This window comes from Gorilla gorilla, chromosome 3 (assembly GCF_029281585.2).
Source record: "Gorilla gorilla gorilla isolate KB3781 chromosome 3, NHGRI_mGorGor1-v2.1_pri, whole genome shotgun sequence".
NCBI classification, from domain to species: domain Eukaryota; kingdom Metazoa; phylum Chordata; class Mammalia; order Primates; family Hominidae; genus Gorilla; species Gorilla gorilla.
Window position 1 is genome coordinate 29,176,072 of NC_073227.2, and position 22,131 is coordinate 29,198,202.

Below are 22,131 nucleotides of genomic sequence, written 5' to 3' on the forward strand. Positions count from 1 at the left end.
AATCAAGATACTCTTTCATAGGATGAAATCACTAATGACATTAAGGTGTGGTAACCAACATGAACTTGACAACCAAATACCAACCCGTATTATCACCCCATAGGAGAGAGTCCTAACTCCCCACCTTAGAAAAATATTTAACCCACAAAATACTAAACCCAAGTAGATTTCAAATAGAAAGATAATGGTACAATATCCCTTCCCTTCTAATATCAAATATCTAGATAAACCAAAATGAACTGTCCAGCCACTAGGAAGCTCTATGCCAAACATGCTTATTTTAAAACTTTTACTTTGAGTATCAAGGCTTCTTAACTTCTGCAGCATCTGTATCTACTTCTAAACCAGACCTGCCCACCAGCACAGACTGGAGCGACCACTTTACCTTCCGAAAAATCAATCAGTCCCAGCAAATGAAGCAGCTTCAGAGATGCACATATAATCACAACAATACCCACTGTTTGCAGTCCTTCGGACTCCCACTCCAGAGTCAACATCCTCTGAGCTGGCAGAGCATCCCAGCCTCCAGACCCCTTTGGAGTGGAGAGAGTTAATTACAGAATCGTAGCAACGTCAGGCTTGGAACAAAGACTTGCAAGGGGAAAAAGTGAGCAGCTCCTGGCAGATGCACCCTGCAAAGCCGGCGGCCCCCCGGGGTGAAGACAGACCTGGGCTAAAGTCCAGCCTCTCATGCTGATCCTGGCATTTGGCTGGCGGGGCTCTCCCCTGCTACCACAGCGCACGGACCTCTCCACTCTATGCTGCAGCCAGCGGGCGAGTACTTCGACTTCAGAGCTGCGAGGGAAACGTCTGTCGGAGAACTGGAGACTTTGCAGTGTCCGTGGCGAGAAGGGACACTCCTAGGAAACTTGCCCAGGAGAGCACCGCGCGCTTCCCTCGCTGAGGACGCGAGGCTGGGCAGATCTGTCGGCGCGCTAGTTTTCTGCCTGAGAAGCTTGCGAATGGCCCCTTTTTGCCAAAGCTGCTGCTCTCTCCTCCCAGAGCTGCCTCTGGCAGACAGCTCAGCCTCCTCTCTGAATGCTAGGAAACAATCACTTCTGGTGGCTGGTGCCTACAGGCCCTTCCTGAAAGCCCCCGTGGAAGTCTAGAAGCAGCTTTTCCAGGGAGAAAAGTGCAGGAGCAAAGCTCCGTGATTCAATGACTTTGTCAAACGAGAACACCTGAGCCTCCCCCGCCACGCCACTCCTTGTTCTGGTCTCCGCTGTCACGTCGGGCGCATTATCAGGGAGACTGATTTAGTCCTTATATTATATTTACAAAGGTGGACGGAGGGCGTGGCGGAGCAGTACTCGGTAACAACTAAGATGTTCATAACTGCCCCCTGGAAGGTGTGTACCACCATCGTCCTTTAAAGTCTGGCCTCAGCCTTTCTCAAAGTTTCACAAACTTCCCTGATGATAAAAACAACCTGGGGTTGTTTGTTAAAACCACGCTCATCAGAGGAGCCTGGAGTGTGTGTTATTAAGTAAGAAGCCCAGGTGACTCTTATCAACTGGGAAGTGTGGACAGCACCATCGCAAAGATGCCATGAGGTGTGCTAGTCCAAACCACTCCAAACAGACCCTGTGCTGTGCCAGGACGACACTGGCTGAATCACTTTGTTGGTTATCTCCAGTCTACTGAAGCCCAACCTAAAAACGGAGATGAAGAGAATCAACAGGGACTCTGTATGTGAACTGGAAATATAAGGGTTTGTGAGTAATATCTCAGACCTCCAGGGTCATTTGCAAGTTCTGCTTCTTTCTTGCTATGTGATCTTGTGCAAGACACTTAACCACTCTAATAACAGGTCCTATTCTATGCAGTCAAGATCATAATACTTCATTTAAATTTCTCCATTTAAAGGGAATTATGGGAATTAAATGTGATCACAATAATAGTTAACATGTACTAAGCATTTACTATGTGCTCATCAATATTGTAGTGACTTTTCAACAACTTACTTATCCCTACATCTCTACATGGTAGATAAGTTAATCTACCACATAAGTGGCAGATTATAAGTTAATTCTAATCATTTTAACTTTGTAGGTGAGGAAAACAAAGCATGAAGAGGTTAACTGACTTGCCAAGCAGTGGGCATAGTGACTGGAAGGCAACAGGCTTTCATTCATTCAGTTATTCATTAGCATTTATTAAGCTGCTACTATGAGCTATAAATGGTACATGAATGATCAAATGATGAATAATACTCAGCTCTGTCTTTTGGGGGCTTATAGTTTAATGAGGAGGCAGGCATGAAGTAAAATGTGACCAATAAATATACCAACATTTGAACAGATGTCTGCACGGTACAGTGGGAAAACAAGCAGGGAAAGTCAACTCTAATTGGGAAAGGGTTTAGTGGTATCAGGAAGGAGACTTTATAGAGGCAGTAACTGTCCATAATGGTAACCTGAATCATTACTAGAAGTATTATAGTATACCATGCTCAAGTTTTGAGGTTGGTAGACCTGGGTACAATCCTAGCCTTACCCTTGCTTGCTCCATGACCTTGAAGAATACACTCCGTCTCTGAATCTCAGTTTAAAATGGGAATGCTACTGCCCCCTTCTCATGGTTGATGTAAGAATTAACTAAGTCTGTGGGGAGTTGAGCCCAGTCCCTGGGGTCCGCTGCTCACATATGGTAGTTGTGGGGTTATGATGGAAGTTCCAACTCTTTAGAGGCTCTGCAAGTTCTCCTTGGATGAAACGACTTTGCTTTTCCCTGGTCCTGCCACCCCTGCTCCAAGGTCTAGTTTCAGCGTTTTTCCCATGAAGACCTGCTGATCATCTCAACCCACAGTGTGGTTTCTTTCCCTTGAGTCCTAGAAATAAGTTGGTCCTGCCAAAGGTGCTTTTCATTTTGAATAACATATTTATAAGAGATATCCTTGTATCCATCTGCCCAATCACCCATCCATCCAAACATTTTCTTCTCCATTATATCAGCAAGCCTGTGGAGGGGAAGCAGGTTTTAGTAATTAGTAGGAAAAAAAATATTTTAGGTAACCATTTTCTGAAATTTCCACCAACGTTTAACTACAGCAAGTCAAAAGTTAAAAAAAATTACAGAAATTAATTAGGTCAAGTTAAATGTAAACATGTATTTTAATCCTACGTCATACCATATTGTAGTTGAAAACAACTGAAGTGCTGAGAGGGGGTCACATGGTTAGAAAACCCAGAATTCAATCATTGCTTTGTCTGACTTCCAAATTCACGCTTTTCCCTTTATTTCTATCAGCAGATTTCAGCAAATATTTACCAATTGATCTCTTAGTTTAGAGAGTTGGTAAAGTATTTTAAAATTGCCACATCTCATTTTCCAGGAATGAAATTCCTATCCTTTTTGAAATTCACATAAAGTCCCATGAATATGATTTTGTTGGTTTCAGATAGAATTTCCCTTCAGGACAATAGCATTCTCTACTTAGAATGTGCCAGCTGATTGGAGGTCCAGCCCTTTCCTATCTGCATTAGTTACATTTACCACATGCTTTCTGAGCTCTGTCTGTCAGCTGTGGCTACCGGATCGAATCTGCTGGCTCCCAAGTATGCGGGGGCTCTTTCACATGCACCCCCAGCTGTGAGATTTTGTAAGGCGACAGCACCATAAGAGGAGTTTCCTGCTTCATCTAAAAAGTCTAGGGAAGCAGGGGACATCTGGGGAATGATGTTTATCTAGCGCCACTCTTGGAAAGAAGAGTTTCCTGCATAGCGCTTTGGGAGGCTTAGGTGGGAGGATAACTTGAACTCAGGAGTTTGAGACCAGTCTGGGGAACATAGTGAGAGTCTACCTCTATTTTTAATGTTTAAAAATTTAAAAAAGTAACTCCAGATCATGGCTCAACCATTTTACTGCAGTAATTTGCTAGCCCCAACCCAGTTTGTTATATTAAAACATCCTGGCTTTCTCCCTCATTCACTGACTCACCCCTTTGTTTACATTGTAATGAGTCGCCCAGCAGAGGTCTGTCTTTCATACCAAAGGAAGGGAATACCAAAGGTACACTTAAGGCTTTTACCCATTGATTCTAAGCCAGGCACCATACTATGTAGTTTACGTGTATAAATTAGTTTCAGCTCACCCCAAATCAATAGGTTAGGTGTTATTATCACTATTTCAAAGAAGAATAAAAACTAAGGCGCATTGGGATTAATTTATTTTCACAAAATTACTTTCAACAAGGGACATAACCAGGATTTATACCTGATTTACTCCAAAAATAGTAGCTACCAACATTTATGGAGAACTTTTAAGTGTCAGGCACTACTCCAAAATATTTATAGATATTGGCCGGGCGTGGTGGCTCACGCCTGTAATCCCAGCATTTTGGGAGGCCGAGGCGGGCGGATCACGACGTCAGGAGATTGAGACCATCCTGGCTAACACGGTGAAACCCCGTCTCTACTAAAAATCCAAAAAAAATTAGCCGGGCGTGATGGTGGGCGCCTGTAGTCCCAGCTATTTGGGAGGCTGAGGCAGGAGTACCTCGTGAACCCGGGAGGCGGAGCTTGCAGTGAGCCGAGATCGCGCCACTGCACTCCAGCCTGGGCGACACGGCGAGACTCCATCTCAAAAAAAAAAAAAAATTATAGATATTAAGTAATTTAATCCTTTTATAGTTCCCTGAAATAATTTGGTTTCAAGGAGAAAATTCAGGCTTTCAAAGGTTAATCCACTTGCCTGAAGCCTCATAGATGGCACTTGGTAGAACTGGGATTTGAATGTGGGTATGCTCGGTACCAGGTTCTGCCTACTTTATCATACACCACCTCACTCTCAGGCCCCTCTGCACCATGTTGAATGGTTCTTTAACTGGGGCCCTTTAACTGGTTGAGAGACTTCGAAAGGAAAGTATTGACAGAAACTCTTAGGAAAGTAAAAACTCACTCCAAGGAAGCATGTCGAAATCAATTGACCAGTCTGTGAAAGAGAGAGGTTCAGTAGACTTTACATTTCCTTGCCCCAATCCATTGTGATCCTTTAAATAATCTCAAATGGGATGATTTATCTAAAACCTGAAATTGATCATTTTTCCTTGTTTTTTATAGCTTCAGTTTGAAATTTCACCACGTGATAGTCTCGGTTAAGAAATATTCTTCATACTGTTTGTTGACATTATAATAAATGCAAAAATAAGTGTAGCAAGATTGAGAAAAACGTTAAAATTCAATATATTTACAATCTACCTGTTCTCTCTTCAAATACATAGAATCACAATGTATATAGAAACTAGTTAAGTTAAATTTAAATGTAAGATTATTAGCCTATGAAGGGAATCAGAAAATGTTACTCCAAAATATGTCCTTTGGCATAAGGGTTATTTTCGATTGAAGGCAACTGAAATAGGAGACTCAGGAAAAACTCTCTACCTTCCCCCTCTCTGCCTCAAGGCAGGGGATAGATGTATAAATTTCTCTTTGTAAAGTATTCCCTTCTGCTCTCCTGTATGAGAAGGATGAAACAACTATAATCACTGGGCAGAAAGTCGGCACCAGTGGGATTTGTGTAAGAAACCTTACAAATAAGCCTTATATTCCATTAGTTTCCCCTGTATATTTTTCTTTCCACAATTTACCACCCTAGAAGCCCAAATCCTTTTTTCTTTGTCTTGTCACTTCACAATTTATCACCCTTTGTTAGGATGATTATATAAGTCCCCAATTCTAAGCACCCCTTTGAGTTACTCTTCATTGAGTTCTCACATGTATATGTGCACTGCACGTGTAAATAAACTCTATTAATCTATTTTTCCCATCAATCTGTCCTTTGTCAGTTTAATTTACAGGGTCCAACTACTAAATCTAAGAAGGAACAGAGAAAGTTTTTTTCACCCCTACATCCATATTCATACAATCTTTCAGGAATCATTTAAAGATAAAATAATATATTTTTTAAAAATTTGCAAATGCATAAAAAGGAGGTATAGAGAGCAGAGTTGGCTTGTTTATGGTCAGGGACTTGGAAGTGGACACAGGTGGCTTTGAATCCTCTAGCTTTTCATAATCCTTGACTTGCTTAGTATAGGAAAAATCAGGATGATACACTGAAAAGTTAAAAAGAAGTAAAATTCTAGAAGGAAAATTTATTCTCTCAGTCAATAGAAGCTAAGAGAAGCAAGCCATCAGGATGGTTGGCATCATCCGGAAGGTTGCACTGAAGAGAGAAACCTAATCTAGGTCATTGAAAATGAGTTTGGAGAGGAGCAGTGACTTTCCCAGGAACATAAATGGGCACACACAAAGACAGCATTGGCCAGGCACTGTGACTCATGCCTGTAATCCTAGCACTTTGGGAGGTTGAGGTGGGTAGATCGCTTGAGTTCACAAGTTCAAGACCAGCCCGGGCAACATGGAGAAACCCTATCTCTACAAAAATTACAAAAGTTAGCTGGGCATGGTGACATGGGCCTGTAGTCTCAGCTACTTGGGGAGCTGAGGTGGGAGGATTGCTTGAACCTGAGAGGCAGAGGCTGCCCGTGCCACTGCACTCCAGCCCGGGCAACAGAATGAGACCCTGTCTCAAAAACAAAACAAAAACAAAACAAAAGACAGCATTCACGACAGTGGTAAAGCCAGATTGAGACCTCCAAGCCAGGAGAGAAAAATGAGATTGAATAGTTCGTGAAAGATGCCTCTTAACATCAGGACTTGATGGGGCAAGTAATAAAGACAAGGTCGGTGTATGACCCTTCATGTCTCTTCACATTGTAAGATTTTCTCACCAAAATGATGAAAGTTATTCACCCTCAGGCACCCTCTACTCTACCCTCAACATCACCTCCACGTTAAAATATATCAAGCCTTTCTATCTTGGGGTTTCTCAATTACTTTGAAAATTCCTAAATGTTCTCCAGATGAACTTTCTGCTCAAACATGATCAGACTCAAGCAGTTTCACTTAGCTGAAGGCTCATTCTGAAAGGTTAGTAAATGTGTCTTGAATGGACTTCTTTAAAATATGTATATGGATGTCCATTAAACTATTAAGCACCGCAGCCTTCTGTTTTGAATGCCCTATTGAAGCCACAAGGTCGATTGGATTTTCAAATAGAAAGCTGAGGGAAAAAACTACCTTCCATCCTAAGACACTTCCAGCAATATTGCACTAATGTATCTTGAAAATAGTTCTCATGAATCTTATGATCAAAGCATGTATAGTATGTAATCTTCACATAAACAAATGAGTAGACTATTTGGAAGTCCAACCAGAAAACTTGCATTAGAATATAAGCTTTCCTTAGTAGGATTTATGACATTTTTGCCATAATTTCTTTTTCCCAGACTTTGTGGCCTAACCTGAATGAGTTCCTGGGTTTACCCATTTAATCCAGTATGCAATTTGTGGCTCTCCTGTCATATCCCTTTTGATGTAATCTCTCTGTAATAAGTGTCTGTCACATCCCACCACACTGGGCTGGCTTTAAGGCAGTGATTCTCCAGGATAATAATGATCATTATCCCTTTTATATATTATAGTTTGTAGTACAATAATACTGAATTCCTACCACGTGACACACAGTGTGCTGTGTGCATTACATAAACTGTCTCATTGAGTTGTCGCAATATCTCAATAGAATAACTAATTATTAACCCCATTATATAGATCAGAATGTTGAGATGCAAAAGCTTAAGTAACTTGCCCAAAACTACAGTGTTAGCAGTTGAGGAGCTGGGACTTGACTTCAAGAATTCTCACTCAAGAGCCAGGGTTCTTACATCGGAGGGGAAGTATGTGTCAAAGTCATCATTTTTGTTTTGTTTTATTTTATTTTTTACTGTGGCCCCATTACACAAAGAGACACAAGACTTAAAATGCGAATGACCTTCAGAAAAATAGGATGTGACCTTAACCTCATACTGAAGTGTAAATATTTAGTAACAAGTTCTTTCCTGGGAACCAGGTTAAGAGAGCAATGAAAACACAAATGAGATGAGGGAAGGAGCTCGGGATAGAGGTGAGAGGAAGGAGAAAAGATGAAGGGAAGGGAGAAGAGAGGAAGAAAAGGGAGAGGGAGAAATGAGAAAGAGAAGAAACAGGCAATTCTTTACTCCAGGCACTGAGAAATCTGAGGATGCATAGATGAATGGGGCCTGTGTTCTGTTTGTGAGATTCTCATAGATGGCCAGGGAGACGTGATCTAAAATGAATAAAAGAGGGCTCCAGGAAAGGGCCGATTAAGGGGCTATTTCTCCTTCGATTAATCCTACCTCCGTGGTCCACCAGTCCATGGGTCTCTTATAACTAGAAATACAGAATATCTCATCAGCTTCATTTTCTCAGCCACATCTTCAGATGACCTTGGAAATGGAACAAGTGGTTTTAAAAGTATGACAAATGGCATCTCCATGGATGCCGTAGCCATGGCTGGGCCTTGGTCCTACTTCTAGGTCTGTTCCTAGGCCCTGTCATACCTTCCTGCTCATTTGGGACAGGGCCTTGCTGCCATAGATATACCGCTTCATCAGCTTGATCCTCCCAGTTCTTGGGCACGAGATTCCAGAGACTGACTTGGGTGTCCTCAGAGCTGCGTAAGCTCATTTCTTGCACCACAACAGTACTTGGGAAACAGAACCCAGCAGGCTTTGGCTTAAATGCTTTCCAATTCTGAAGAGAAACTGAATGAATACTTTTAGCATATTTTGTTGTATAGGAGTTGTAGAGACTGTGTTAGTCCGTTCTCATACTACTATGAAGAAATACTCGAGACTGCGTAATTTATGAAGGAAAGAGGTTTACTTGACTCACACTTCCTCATTGCTGGGGAAATTCCCATGGCCTCAGGAAATTTACAATTATGGCAGAGGGCAAAGGAGAAGCAGGCACTTTCTTCACAGGGTGGCAGGATGGAGTGGGTGCAAGCAGGGGAAATGTCGGTCACTTATAAAACCATCACATTTCATGAGAACTCACTCACTATCATGAGAACTCACTCACTATCATGAGAACAGCATGGGAGAAACCACTTCTATGATCCAATTACCTCCACCTGGTCCCGCCCTTGACATGTGGGGATTATGGAAATTATGGGGATTACAATTCAAGATGAGATTTTGGGTGGGAACACAGCCAAACCATATCAAGATTATATGGAAAGAATATTTAATATAGTTCCCAAAACTCTTCTCCCCAAATAATTCCATGTGCTTTCTCCTGTCTCCCTCCCTTTCTGCCTCTCCCCCACCCCACATACAATTATCACCTGGATCGGATCATTTTCCTTATCTATGAGATTAGAATGGGTGAAATCTCAATGACTTGGAAATCCCCTTTGCACCAACCTTAGAGCCCTGAACATTCTCAATGGATGATGAACAAAGAAAGCACAGAGTAGGCCGAGCATGGTGGCTCATGCCTGTAATCCCAGCAATTTGGGGGGCCAAGGCAGGTGGATCATCTGAGGTCAGTAGTTCAAGACCAGCCTGGCCAACATGGTGAAACCCTGTCTCTACCAAAAATACAAAAATCAGCCGGGCGCGGTGGCGGGCACCTGTAATCCCAGCTACTCTGGAGGCTGAGGCAGGAGAATCACTGGAACCTGGGGAGTGGAGGTTGCAGTGAGCCGAGATCATGCCACTGCACTCCAGCGTGGGCGACAGAGTGAGACTCTGTCTCAAAAAAAAAAAAAAAAAAAAAAAAAAAGAGAGCACAGAATAAATGTTTAGAGAATGCCTACTAGAATGCAGGGCATGGGTCATGGTAGGTCTTCACTCTCTAAGGGCTAGCTATCTGAGGTCATGGCACAGGACTGGGAGCCAGATGTGTAGCCTGGTTTTTGGACCATTAGTCCAGTTCCCTTTCCACTGCAACAGGGTATGAAGATGTCTATATATAGTAGCTAAGTTACAAGCAAAAAGGGAATATGCACTACAGAAGAGATTTCTTATAGCGAGAAGATCAGGAAAATCCCAGAGAAAGAAAAGACATATGAACTGGTCTTGAAGGCCAGGATTAATATGACCTGTGTCCATATTACTGTTCATGAATGCAAACTCTTGCTAGTGCTCCCTAAATCAGAAGCATCTATGAATAGCTTCCAAGATTCATTGTAACCCAGCAATCAGTGAAGCTAGGGGTCACATCCCAATGAATCACTTTGACAAAAGGGACTAAGCCTTCTTAAAAGAAGTAGAGGAAGAAGAAAAGTTTCCCCTACCTCAGCTTCAAATACAGAGGCCCAGAGAACTGGAAATGAAATCATTCTTCTGGGAATGAGTTTTCCTAGAACTCACAGTCAGTGTTGCAGCTTATCTGCCTGAGATTGCTTATTTTCTGTTATTGTACCCATTACTATAATGCTGAAATCAGTTTGTATTTGTTTCCCGTTGCTGCTATAGTAAATTACCACAAGCCTGGTGGCTAAAACTGACACAAATTTATTACGTTATGGTTCTGGAAGTCAGAAGTTTGAAATGGTTCTCATTGGGCTTAAATCAAGGTGTTGGCAGGATCACGTTCCTATTGGAGGATCTAGGAGGGAATCAGTTTTCTTGCCTTTTCCAGCTTCTAGAGGCTGCCTGCTTATCTTGGCTTGTGGCCCCTTCCATTGTTAGTGCCAGCAATGACCAGTTGAGTCTTTCTCACATTCCTTTGCTCTGACACTGACCCATCTACCTCCCTCTTTCTTTTATCATTGTGATTACATTGGGCCCACCTAAATAATCCACCATACAATTCTTATTTTAGGGTCATCTGATAAGCAACCTTAATTTCATTTGCAATACTGATTACCTTGTGTCACATAACCCAAAACAACACAAATTTACTATTTCACAATTCCTGGGTTTAGGATATGGACATCTTTGGGGTTTTTATTCTGCCTACTATATAGATGTAATATATTAGTTATTTTTTAACAGGAAACACTCTTTAAGAAGAAAAAAGATAACGTAAACTGAAGCTCACGAAGATAGAGTCCACTTTATTAGGAACAAACTAGTTGAGGTAAGTGCATGTGAGTGTGAGAATGAGTGTGTGTGTTTTATTTTTAACATACAGAAAAAGAACTTTGTCTTTGAGAAGGAAAGGGCAGCTTTAATTAGCATTCCTATTTCTGAACTAATTGTCACAGAGAAATGACTCTGAGGAATGTACATTTCAAAATATTAAAAAGGGAACACTAAACAATTTAGAGTGTATAAACTATGATCAGACTGAGGGACACTCTCCTTTCATTTTAGGTGCAAGCCCAGACATGAACTAGGAGTTACAGGGATAGAACCCTACAGTACCCAGAACTGGGATGTGTTCTTCCCGCAAAGAATGTCCTAGAGGATTACAAAAGAAAATAGAGGAGAAACTACTGCATAAGTAGAGAAAGGCATTCGCATGTTATCAGTCCCATCAGCTAATTCAGCCTTCTTAGGATGGATAAAACCAGAAATGAACTAAACTCTTCAGCTACTGAATTTTCCATTTTTAGTTCAAGTGTGCAATGCTCTGAACATGAGAAAGCCATAGAGCATGACTTTCAAAGACATGGTAGCAATTAAACTCTAGGAAATGAGGGGCTTTATCCTTTGAAGAGCCATAAGACACTTTCTCCTAACACTGTCTTTAAATGTGTTTGCATCTTATACATTTCAGTTAAAAATCAGCTCTAACCCCTTCTGAATGTCTACATTTATTCATGATTTTCCTGGAGTAAGTTTACCTATATTTACACTTTTCCAGGCTTTCTCTCACTTGTTCTTTATAGTAGGCCATTTTAAAATGAGAAAACTAAGACTAAAAAGTTTGCATGATCTGAAATCAAAAATGGCTGCAAAACAGGGTTAAAAACAGGCATTCTGGCTCCATGCCAATTTTAGATTTTTTTTTCTTTTGTAGTCTTATAGAGATCTTTTTCTCTGTTGGGTGCTGTGGGAAGTGCTTTATATCAGCGACTTATAAAATGGGGATAATAAAAGCATCTATCTCCCAGTGCTGTCAGGGGCAATGAATGCGTTAATGTAGTTAAAGCATTCATTGCAGGCACAAAGCAAACACTCTGTTTCTAAAAGTAATTATTTTTTTAGTAGCCATCTCTGAGGTATTTCGATTATTATGCCCATTTGACAAATAAACTGTGATCCAGAATGGTTAAGACACTTGTTACAAAGCTGGTAAGTGAACCTGGAACTCAGTCCTGCTATGAGAACCCATTGCCATTTGCACAAGCCACACTCACATTGCCTCTCTGGTTTCAAAGAACCACTCTCAGTCACTCAGCTAGTTCTTGGCTTCCAAACAAGGCAGAGCCTAAACTAACTGAGCTGTATTATTATACTTAATCTGTTTGACAAGATCCTCAGATTTCGATGCCATCGCTCAGTAATCTCTTCTTTATCTAAGGACTTTGACCTTTGCATAACTTCCACCTCACTGCATTTGTGCAAAAAAATGTTGACACCGGTTATGTACCATGCAAAATACGCAAGGGACTGTGGGGCACGAAGGGTGTGAAGAAGCTTACAGCCCAGAAGAAAAGGGAAGGAATGCACATAAGTTACTAAGTCCAAGGAAAAACATTAGTGTCCATGAGAAAATGTGTTTAAAGTGTGGTAGGATTTCGGGGGCAGGAGAGGAGTAAGAAAGTGGAAGGGTTGATGTTAGTCAGGGAGTATTGCATGGAGTCTGAGCTTGACCATGAGTGGCAGCTCAATCATTCCTTTAATGAGTCAATTAACAACACTTATGTCTGCTATATGCTAGAATATGCAAGACCCTAAATAAATCCAATCAACAAATCCCATTGGTTCCACCTCCAAAGTACATTCTGTATCTGACCAATTCTCACTAACCCTGCTAACATAGCCCTAGGCCCAAGCCACCATTCAGCAAACTCCTGTCTAATTTTGTTACTTTCGCTCTCACACCCCTAAGGTCTATTTTTACACAGCAGCCAGATTAAAGAGCATATCTTTCATATAATTTCCCTGCTTACAGTCCCTCAATAGCTGTCCATTATATTCGGGATAACATTCAAACTCCTCGCTGTGTTTTGAGTCCTCTTTGATCTGAATTCAGACCAATTTAATCCTGTCCCACACCTCCTCATCACAGTTCTCTGCCCACATAGTCTTTCAATTTATTAAATAAACTAAAACTATCCCTGCCACTGGTCTTTGTACTTTGTGATCCCCATGTGATGTTCTTTACCCCAAGATTGTCCCCTTATTTCTTAGACTGTCTCCTTATTCTTTTCTCTTTCTTGCCACTCACTTCTAGGCTCAAATGCTGTCTTCTCAGAGAGGCCTTTCCTGACCACACTATCAGAAGGATTGTGTGTTTTTGTCACCACTCCCTGGTTACTCTTGATCAAATTGCTGTTTTTTTATTTAATTTTCTCCGTAGCACTCACCAACCTCCCTGAACTTCTTTTTTTTAAATGCCTCTTAGCATGTTCATTTCCTATCTCATCCCACTTGTGTAGATGCTCCTCACATGTGGGCCCTTTACCAATCGCATTCATCTCACTGTCTCCAGGAACTAGGAGAGAGGTTGTCAGTTACAGGCTTTCTATAATGATTTGTTGAATGAATGATGGCATAAGACAGGGTTCTTTCCTCATGCAGGCATTTGAATCTGATGAACTGCATCAGCAGAGTCATAATCAGAGACTGGCAAGTAATTTTATTAAGTAGTGCAGTGGGTTCAAGGGAGAATTCATTAGACTAGGATGGGGCGAAAACTACGAAGACCTGCAAATATCTATAACAGAGTGGAATGAGGAAGATTTAATGATCATTTCAGGCAGTTGACAGGCATGATCATGTCAGTGTCTGGTCCGTTTCGTCTGGTAATAGCGCAAATAAAAGCAACCACAACCAAGAAAGAAAAGAGAAAGGAAACAAGAGACAGGAAAACCAGTGAGTAGGCTATTGTAATGGTCTATACCAGATGTCCTATCAGTGGGCAGAAAGGGACTGGACACAGAAACCAGCAAAGTTGCAAAGCTGAACCCAGCAGAGCATGGTAGCGTATGTGAAGGCTGAGGCTTCACATGTCCTCAGAGGCTGAGGACAGGAGGTATCAAAGGTGATCTTAACTGATGGTGAAACATGTTGGACATATTCTTCAACATTTCACTGGCTCTGACTAGTGAAATAATTAAAAGGTATTGTAAGGAATCTGGGATAACTCATTAACATGAAGAAAGAACTGCACAACCAAGACTTAGGAAGGGCTGGGAAAGAGGACGCTGTGGGTGACTTACAGCAGGAGCTTGCTGACCTCTACCTGAGAGGGCTGCCCTTAGCATGCTTCTCTCTGGGTGTTCTTGACCATGGCATCTACCCAACTCCCAATCTTCAAGTTTCAAACATCAACGAGGAAGATCCTGTATGTAGGTCAGACGAATGCCGTTGGATCAATCTGTTATTGTCTGGATCAGTCTATTATTGCCAAGTACAAAAGAGCACTAGGGACCCGTTCCTAATGACTGGGGTCCTTTTAGGACAAAGAAAACTCTTGAAGGGCCATACAGCTGCTTCAAGTCACCTCGGGTGAAATTGAAAACAGGAACGTGTAGAGAGGTGAAGATAATTGAATTTTTGATAAAGTTATGTTTGAGAAACCATCAGGTAATCCAGGTAGAGCTGTTAAGCTGATAACTTAAAATGTGGAGCTAGGCCTTGGGAAGAGGGCCAGAGTGAGAGAGAAGATAATCTGGGATTCATCCACATAAAGGAGATAATTGAAGTGACAGTAGTGAATGAGATATTCAGGGAAGAGAGATAGAAAGAGAAAAGAGCAAATAATCAACCTTCCAGAAGCAAGGTAGCCAATAGTGCCAGAGCAGGATTAGTAAGTGAGATGTAAGGAGACCCTAGAAAGTAATGTTTCATGGGAGCCAAGAGAGGAGAGAGCTTCAGAGACGCTGGATCATTGAGTTCACTGTAGAGGCCCTATCAGTCTCAAGTGAAAGTTTCGTCCCAGCACAAATTAGCTTTAGGCAAGTGTGTGTACAGGGGGCATTTCTATGTGTGTGTACATGTCCAGAGGACTGAAGGGCAGGGGTGGAATATAAAAGATAATAGTTAAAAAGATTTCAACCATAACATGTGATCTACAATAAAAGTCTATAGCCACACTATTGATTACCTATAAGGGAAAACTTTCATAAGGCAACTAGACTTTGCTTTTACATTATTTTGACAAGGTTCATGAATAGATAAGAGAAAGTAGATCTGAGGTCCATTGGTCTACTGAAGTCGTCTTCAAGTCTGAAAGAGTGAAGGGCTGAAATTTTAATCCATATCTCATTTCTTTTAATAGTCTGGCTTAAAAATAAAAAAACACTTGTCTCTTCATCAGTGGCAGAAGATGAGGACAGGGTCATAGATCTGAATAAGGATAATATTTCTTTGCAAAGAAGTACTCCAAATGGAGGATGACTCAATGTCTTGACACTAGTGAGAATAAATTGCACAGTCGGTGCACTTAATTGTAAAGTTCTTATGCTTTTTTATTCAATCCAAGACAATTCTACAAGTATTACTGAGCATCCAGTAAGTGCCCAACATTGATGCAGGAGCTGGGAATATGATAGGTACAAATGAGCCAGCTCTTCTTTCTTGGAGCCTACAGTCAAATGGGAAATGCAGAAAAATAAAGAGGCAGTTATTAAATATTATAGTGAGAGCAAAGGTGATTCATCCTGGGAGCTCATTTCACAGACACTTAACTCACTCTTGATTCTAGACAGGTTTTCTGACAAAAAGACATCATCTGAACAGAGCTCTTAAGTATGAGCAGGGTCAGACAAAGATAGGAAAAATCTGTTACTTATAGAGCAAACAGTGGTTTCAACAGCTTGGAACCTAGAGGGAGATCATACTTCATCTTAGACATAGGCAAGAGCTCAGTTTCCTGAGTGAGTGTGTTTGGGTAGGAATAACACAAAGTTGGTGAATTAGACAGGAATAAATCATATTTCAAGATACAGGGCTATTAACTTAAACAGGACACAGATCACGATGGGTCTTTAGAGCACCCAAAAAGGAGGGTTTTTGTTGTGGTGGTTTTTTTTTTTTTTTTTTTTTTTTTTTTTTTTTTTTATCTTGAGAGCATGAGGGAGCCACTAAAAGGCTATAAACAGAGGCACACAGCATCAAATGTGTCCTTCAGAACGATCACCGTGGTTGCTGTGTGGACAAGTGATTGGGCGTTTGGGGGAAGAGGGTGGCTGGTCTAAAGGTAAAGGGACTAATTAAGAGGCTGTTCCAGAAATTCAGGGACAGATGATTTAGGAATGTGGCAAACTGACTGGAGAGACTTGAATGGATGTGACAGATACAGACGTGATGAAATCTATAGATACTGAAAACCAATGAACCACTAGGGCTGGAGAGGAAAAGAGTACAAGATGATATTCAAGTTTTCAGAAAAAAAATACCATTACTAGTTGAAAATTAAGAGGTGATTTGCAAAACTAATTACAGTATAAAAGACTAACAAAGTGTGCAAAGATCTGAAGCAAGAAGGAAACAGAACATGCACGTCGCGACTTAGAATTTCTGGTAGAGGCAACTTAACCTTCCCAGAGTATTCATCTCCACGTTTGGGGCATCCAGCCATTGCCAAGGAATGGCGGAAAAAAAAGAATTGAGAATATGTGCCATGTGAGTGTTTGTTCATGACCATTTAAAATCAGATGCTTCTGCAGTGTAGACCCTTCCTATGTCCCTTGTCTTAGAATGGTGAATTTTCCAGGTAGGCGTATACCATCGATTCCAGCAGGTGCTAAGCAGAAGGATCTGCAGCTAACATGCAAATGATTAGCGAAAAATTTGGCTAATTCTCAGTACCACTGCCAACTCCAGACCAAAACCACCATCCTCTCCTTCATGACTCCTCAAATAAGTCGTCTCAGCTGCTGCCCTTGTCTCCCCATATTCTATTCTACAGAAAAAAAAAAGATAGAGTAATATTTTAAAGCATAGATCAAGTCATGTGACTCCTCTGCTCAAAACCTTCCAATAGCTCTTATTAAAAAAAGAAAAAAAAAAAGTCACGGTGGCTCACGCCTGTAATCCCAACACTTTGGGAGGCCGAGGCAGGCAGATCACATGAGGTCAGGAGTTCGAGACCAGCCTGGCCAACATGGTGGAACCCTGTCTCTACTAAAAATACAAAAATCAGCCAGGTGTGGTGGCGCATGCCTGTAATCCCAGCTACTAGGGAGGCTGAGGCAGGAGAATCTCTTGAACCCGGGAGGTGGAGGTTGCAGTGAGCCAAGATTGCGCGTTGCACTGCAGCCTGTGCGAAAAGAGCATAACTTCGTCTCAAAAAAAAAAAAAAAAGATAAAAGCCCATTTAAAATGGGGTATGTGCCTTTTATGATAACTCTTTGATTTTTTTGTCTCACTACACACCCCTTACTCACTCCAGCTACAGCGGTCTCCACTATGTGCCTTGATCATACAGACATGCTTCTATCTCAGGGATTTTGCACTTGCGGTTTCCTCTTCCTAGACCTTAGTAAGTCCAGCAGCTACCTTCTCTCAAATTACATGCTTCCACTCCCAATTCTTCCTCACCTCTTCCAAACCCTTTTATACTTTTTAGCAATTACCACTATCATATAGACTACATATTGTTTTTATTTATCTTGTTTTTCCCACTAGGCTCTAAACACTATTAGGCAGAATTTTTACCAGCTTTATTCATGATTCCCAGCACTGAGAACAGATTTGACATGTAGTAGGAGGTTCATAATGAGTTAATGAATGTTGCTGAAATATCTACCGAAAGCAACAAACATTTACCTTCATGAGTACACATGGTTTCCCCTTAATTAACATACATAGACACAATACATCACCCTTAGATATTTTGTATTGTTATGTTAATAGAGAAAAAAGTTCAATTTCCTCTTGGGAGAAAACACTATGAAATTGCTTAATTGCTTATGAAGAAACTGAAAATGTAATAAGTAACTAAAGTTCTAAAAAAATTTGAGTGACCACAAAACCCCTTTAACCTGCCCTCCAAGTGGGTCCTGAAATGGAAAGCTCTTAATGTTTATTTGGGTGATAAGATGGATTTGGCCAGTTCATTTTGGATTTGAACTGGGTGAGGCTGAATTGCCCTGCCTAATAGAGGAAGATGGGATTTGAAGTGGCCTACCTATTCCTGTTTCCTGGGTGGAGCTGACTTGGTTCTGTGGATGAAAAAAGGGATGAAAATGAAGAAACAGGAACCAGAGAATGCACTCTCCTTAAGCAATGACAACAGTAATTTATTGAGTGCCTACTCTGTTAAAGATACGGTAGCAGAGTCCTCACATATATTATCCCACTTAACTGTCACAAGGACTCTGTTAGGTGTATATTATCTGCACTTAGCAGATAAGGAAATTGAGAGAAGTTCAAAGTGCGTTCGTTTTTGCACACAATTTATTGGTGCTGGGATTGAATCTAATCTGACTGCTGTAAGACCCTCTTTCTCCACCAAATGATGTTTATTTGTTCTTGGAACCTCTCTTTCCTTCTCATCACAAAGTAGAAGGCATTTTTCTTCAGAAATAACTTTAGGAATAATAATTTTGTTTCCAGGTAAGTTCATTAAAACCCTTTGTAACGTATGATACAGTTGAAAGGCCAACATTGTTTCTAGGAAATGTGAGCTGGGAGCTTTAAACTGCAGACTTAACAAGTGAACTTTGTTATACTCTGTTTCCCTCTTCTTAGAGGAGATAAATAGGCAGCACTGTTCAATTACTCAAACTCATTTTGTGTTTCATCTTTCCAGATAGCATTTAGCCTTGCTTTATTTTTTCCCACCATTGAAGTACAAAAGCTGCCTGGTTTTTCACTGCACAAAGTAAATGATGAGCCCAGAGCCAATTTCTCATCTCAGACACTGCAGTTTTCAATGTGCATTCTGAAAGCTTTGAATATGACTATAAACACATCAACCAAAACAAACTGTAATTTTTATAAAATAAGCCTCAGAGTATGTTTTGCTGAAACTTAACACCTTTTGTCTAAGGGAAAAAGCAGAAAAGGCAGTAAGAGCAGAATACTCGTACTCCATTCACTGGCAGTGCTGAATCCCATGTAAAATCTGGTAGTGCATAATCAAGACATATGGCCTCATCTTTCTTTGCCACTTCCCAGGAGTGAGGTGTTTAAGAAAACTGAGAACTCTTCCTGCCCAATTCAGAACGGGGTTGTCTGCAGCAATGCTGTTGGAAGTGTGGCATCAGCAATACGTGGGAGAGTGTTAAAAATGCAAATTCTCGGGCCCACCCCAGACCTACTCAATCAGAATCTCTGGGGTGGGCGCAGCAATCTGTTTTACAAGTACTCTGGATGATTGCGATGCAAGCTCAAGTTTGGGAAGTATAAACTAAAGGGAAGGAATTCCACCTGAACGCAGAACAATGGGATTCAAGTCACTGGAACATCGATTGACAGAGAATTATTCTGAGATAAGTCCTTTAACCTCTCTGGCTTCTGTGTTTCTTATCTATAAAATAAAGAAATTGAACCATTTTAATCCTGGATCACATCTTAACCTATTATCAGACCATATCATGGTTACCTGACACTGGTATAAACATCCCTCACATAATGAAAGATTTGAGTATCATTTTCTGACTGCTCTGATTTCTTCTAGCTAGAGTCATAATGACAATCACAGCAACAACATCATGGGAGGGCCTCCTGTGTTCGTGTACCATTTCCCAAGTTTAACACGTTTGATCTGCTGATGTCCTCTAGTAGTAATATCTCCAGTTTAGGACTGAGGAAACAGAGCTTATGTCACTTCCTGAAGGTCACAAAGAAAGTAAATTACAGGGCTGAAATTTGAACCCACGTCTGATTTCAAAATCTGCTCCTCCCTTTCTACCAAAGTCTATCTTCCCGGAACTGGTAACTTTCATTAATGAAAGGAAGAAAACAAAACAAAACAACACAATCCATAAGGTGGGGCTAAGCAGACCTCATTTCTGTGAACAGTGTGATTCCTTGAAGTATGTAAAGCAATTACTTTGAATACATTTAACACACGTATTGATTTCATATAAAAGCCACTTTACCTAAGAGTGATCAATAAACAACAAAGCTTACTTGTAGTTGTACTAAACTGCTGATTTATTGACAACTCTGAGATATTTTGTCCCTGGTGAAAAGACACAAAAAATAGAAACTGGAGAGAACTTTGGAAAGCTTCTGCCTTAAAGAGGTTACCATAGGCAAAAGGAAATTTAGAACTAGAGAAGTCTAGCAATTTATTTAAGGTCACATGGCTGGTTAGTGGCAGAAATATGGTTGGAATGTATCTTACTGCCCACCTGAGTTGGGGTTATTGCTGATATTATTTTATTAAATGAAACTGGATATTGTTTCAGAGGAAGCTTATAAAGAAGTGTGGTAGTGCAGATTCTTCAATGATAAGCCAGAATTACTCACACCAATAAAGTTAAGATGCTAATTCTGGGCAGAGGCAACAGCCTAAAGCAAAGGTATGGGGGGTCTGGAATCACATGATGTGTTTGGGGAACGATTAGAAATTCCATATTACTAAAAAATGAATAAGTACAAATCAGGAAGCAGTTGGAAATGAGCCTGAGATATCCTGAGAGGTATGGAGTATTGAGGTTATGAAGGACTGAATATGTCATCCCAAGGCATTTGATGTTCATAAGGGGTTGCTAAAGAATTGGTGCAGGAGAATGGCATGAATAGATTTGTATTTTAGCTTGCTTTGGCTATAGTATGGATTTAAGGGGTGAGGAAAGGAGGAAGATACAGCATCCAAGACTAAAAAAGCGAGATGAGTTGGGCTTATAATATTCCAGGCAGCAAATGGTAAAGTCTGTGCAATGTCAATTTTACAAGCAATGAAATAGAAGAGGAAGACTCAAAAGATTTTCTGAGGGGTAAAATAACCACAACTCAGTGCTCGATTCAATGAGAAAGGAGAGAGCATATGGGCGACTCCCAAATTTCTAACTTGGACAACTGATGGATGGTGGTGAGATAGGGAGACCAAAGAGGAATACATTGGGCCAAGTGGAAATAGTAAAACTAGTATTGAGTTCACTGTATCCCTGCACCATCGCTGTCAAGATATCCTGGAGAGACAGTCCACACATAGGTGATGGTCCATACCTTTGCAATGTGTGAGACTCCCCAAGGCAAAAGAGTAACACAGTCAAGGTAAGAGTCCTGGAGAATGTTACAGAAGAGGAGGAGCCTACAACAATTACTGTGGGAGAGAACAAAGGAGTTGGAAGCAGAGAGGGAAAGCCTTGTGTCAAAAGCCAAAAATAATTTTCTTTTTCACACTTCATGAATTATAATTAGCTTCAAATGCATAGGGTTCCACGGAAGTTAAAAGTGACTTCATTTTTGCAATATGGGTGTCACTGGTACAGAAGATCAGTAAGGATGGAAACGCAATCACATGGAGACATTAGCTGCAGAATTGAAACAGGTGTGTTTCTGTTTTATGAGATTAAAAAATGCTAAAGGGGAGAGGACAGGACGTAGGAACAGAGTGGTGCAAGCATGACATATAAACATATTGAAGAGCAAGCAGAGAGCAAGAAGTGAATGTAGAGAGAGAGGAGACAAGTGATAGAACATCTCTGAATGAGGAGGGACCAATAAGGTATTATTTGGCTTTGGCTGAGAAAAACTGAGACTCATGTGAATAGCAAAAGTATAGACCTTTTCATATAAAATATTGTACCATCATGGGAGTTAATGCTTATATGACAGGCCAGAGGTTCCTTGTAAAAACAAACAAACAAACAAACAAACAAAAACCCAATAAAAACAGGGGTTCCCAGATTATAATGTTAGCTGCAGATCAGATGTTTGGAAAGTCCACGAGTTTCCCCTGACATCCACCTGGTCACATGGAGTGGCTCAGTACACAGGCAGAGCTGGCCACGTGTTTTCCCTGCTTTGGTAAGCCAGTTACCTGCTTCTCAAATAATCAGGAGAATATAATCTTTGGCAGTGTGGGTATCATGCAGGTAAAACTAACAAGTAATCATTGGGGCCTTCTCACTTTTTCCCACTTATTGAAGTGTTTTCTGAATAAATGCCAAAAAGCCTAATCATTGAAAGCTTTAATTGGCTCAATTCTAATTAATATACAGATGATTAAGATAATTTATATT

The 22,131-nt window shown here is 40.8% G+C and overlaps 1 protein-coding gene across 7 annotated transcripts in view; it reads right to left on the minus strand.

Annotated features, from left to right (window-relative positions):
* The window catches only part of KCNIP4 (potassium voltage-gated channel interacting protein 4), a 1,217,373-nt gene that overhangs the window by 254,820 nt on the left and 940,422 nt on the right, over positions 1–22,131 (minus strand). Inside the window, exon 1 of one of the 7 annotated variants that reach the window (XM_055385663.2) lies at positions 386–1,055. The exons of 5 other annotated variants lie outside the window; for them this stretch is intronic. In XM_055385663.2, the coding sequence (XP_055241638.1) occupies positions 386–497 (112 nt within the window). In that variant the 5' untranslated portion in view covers positions 498–1,055. Of the gene's footprint in view, positions 1–385; positions 1,056–22,131 lie in introns of those variants that run through there. One more of the 7 variants, XM_063705095.1, reaches the window with a different exon arrangement.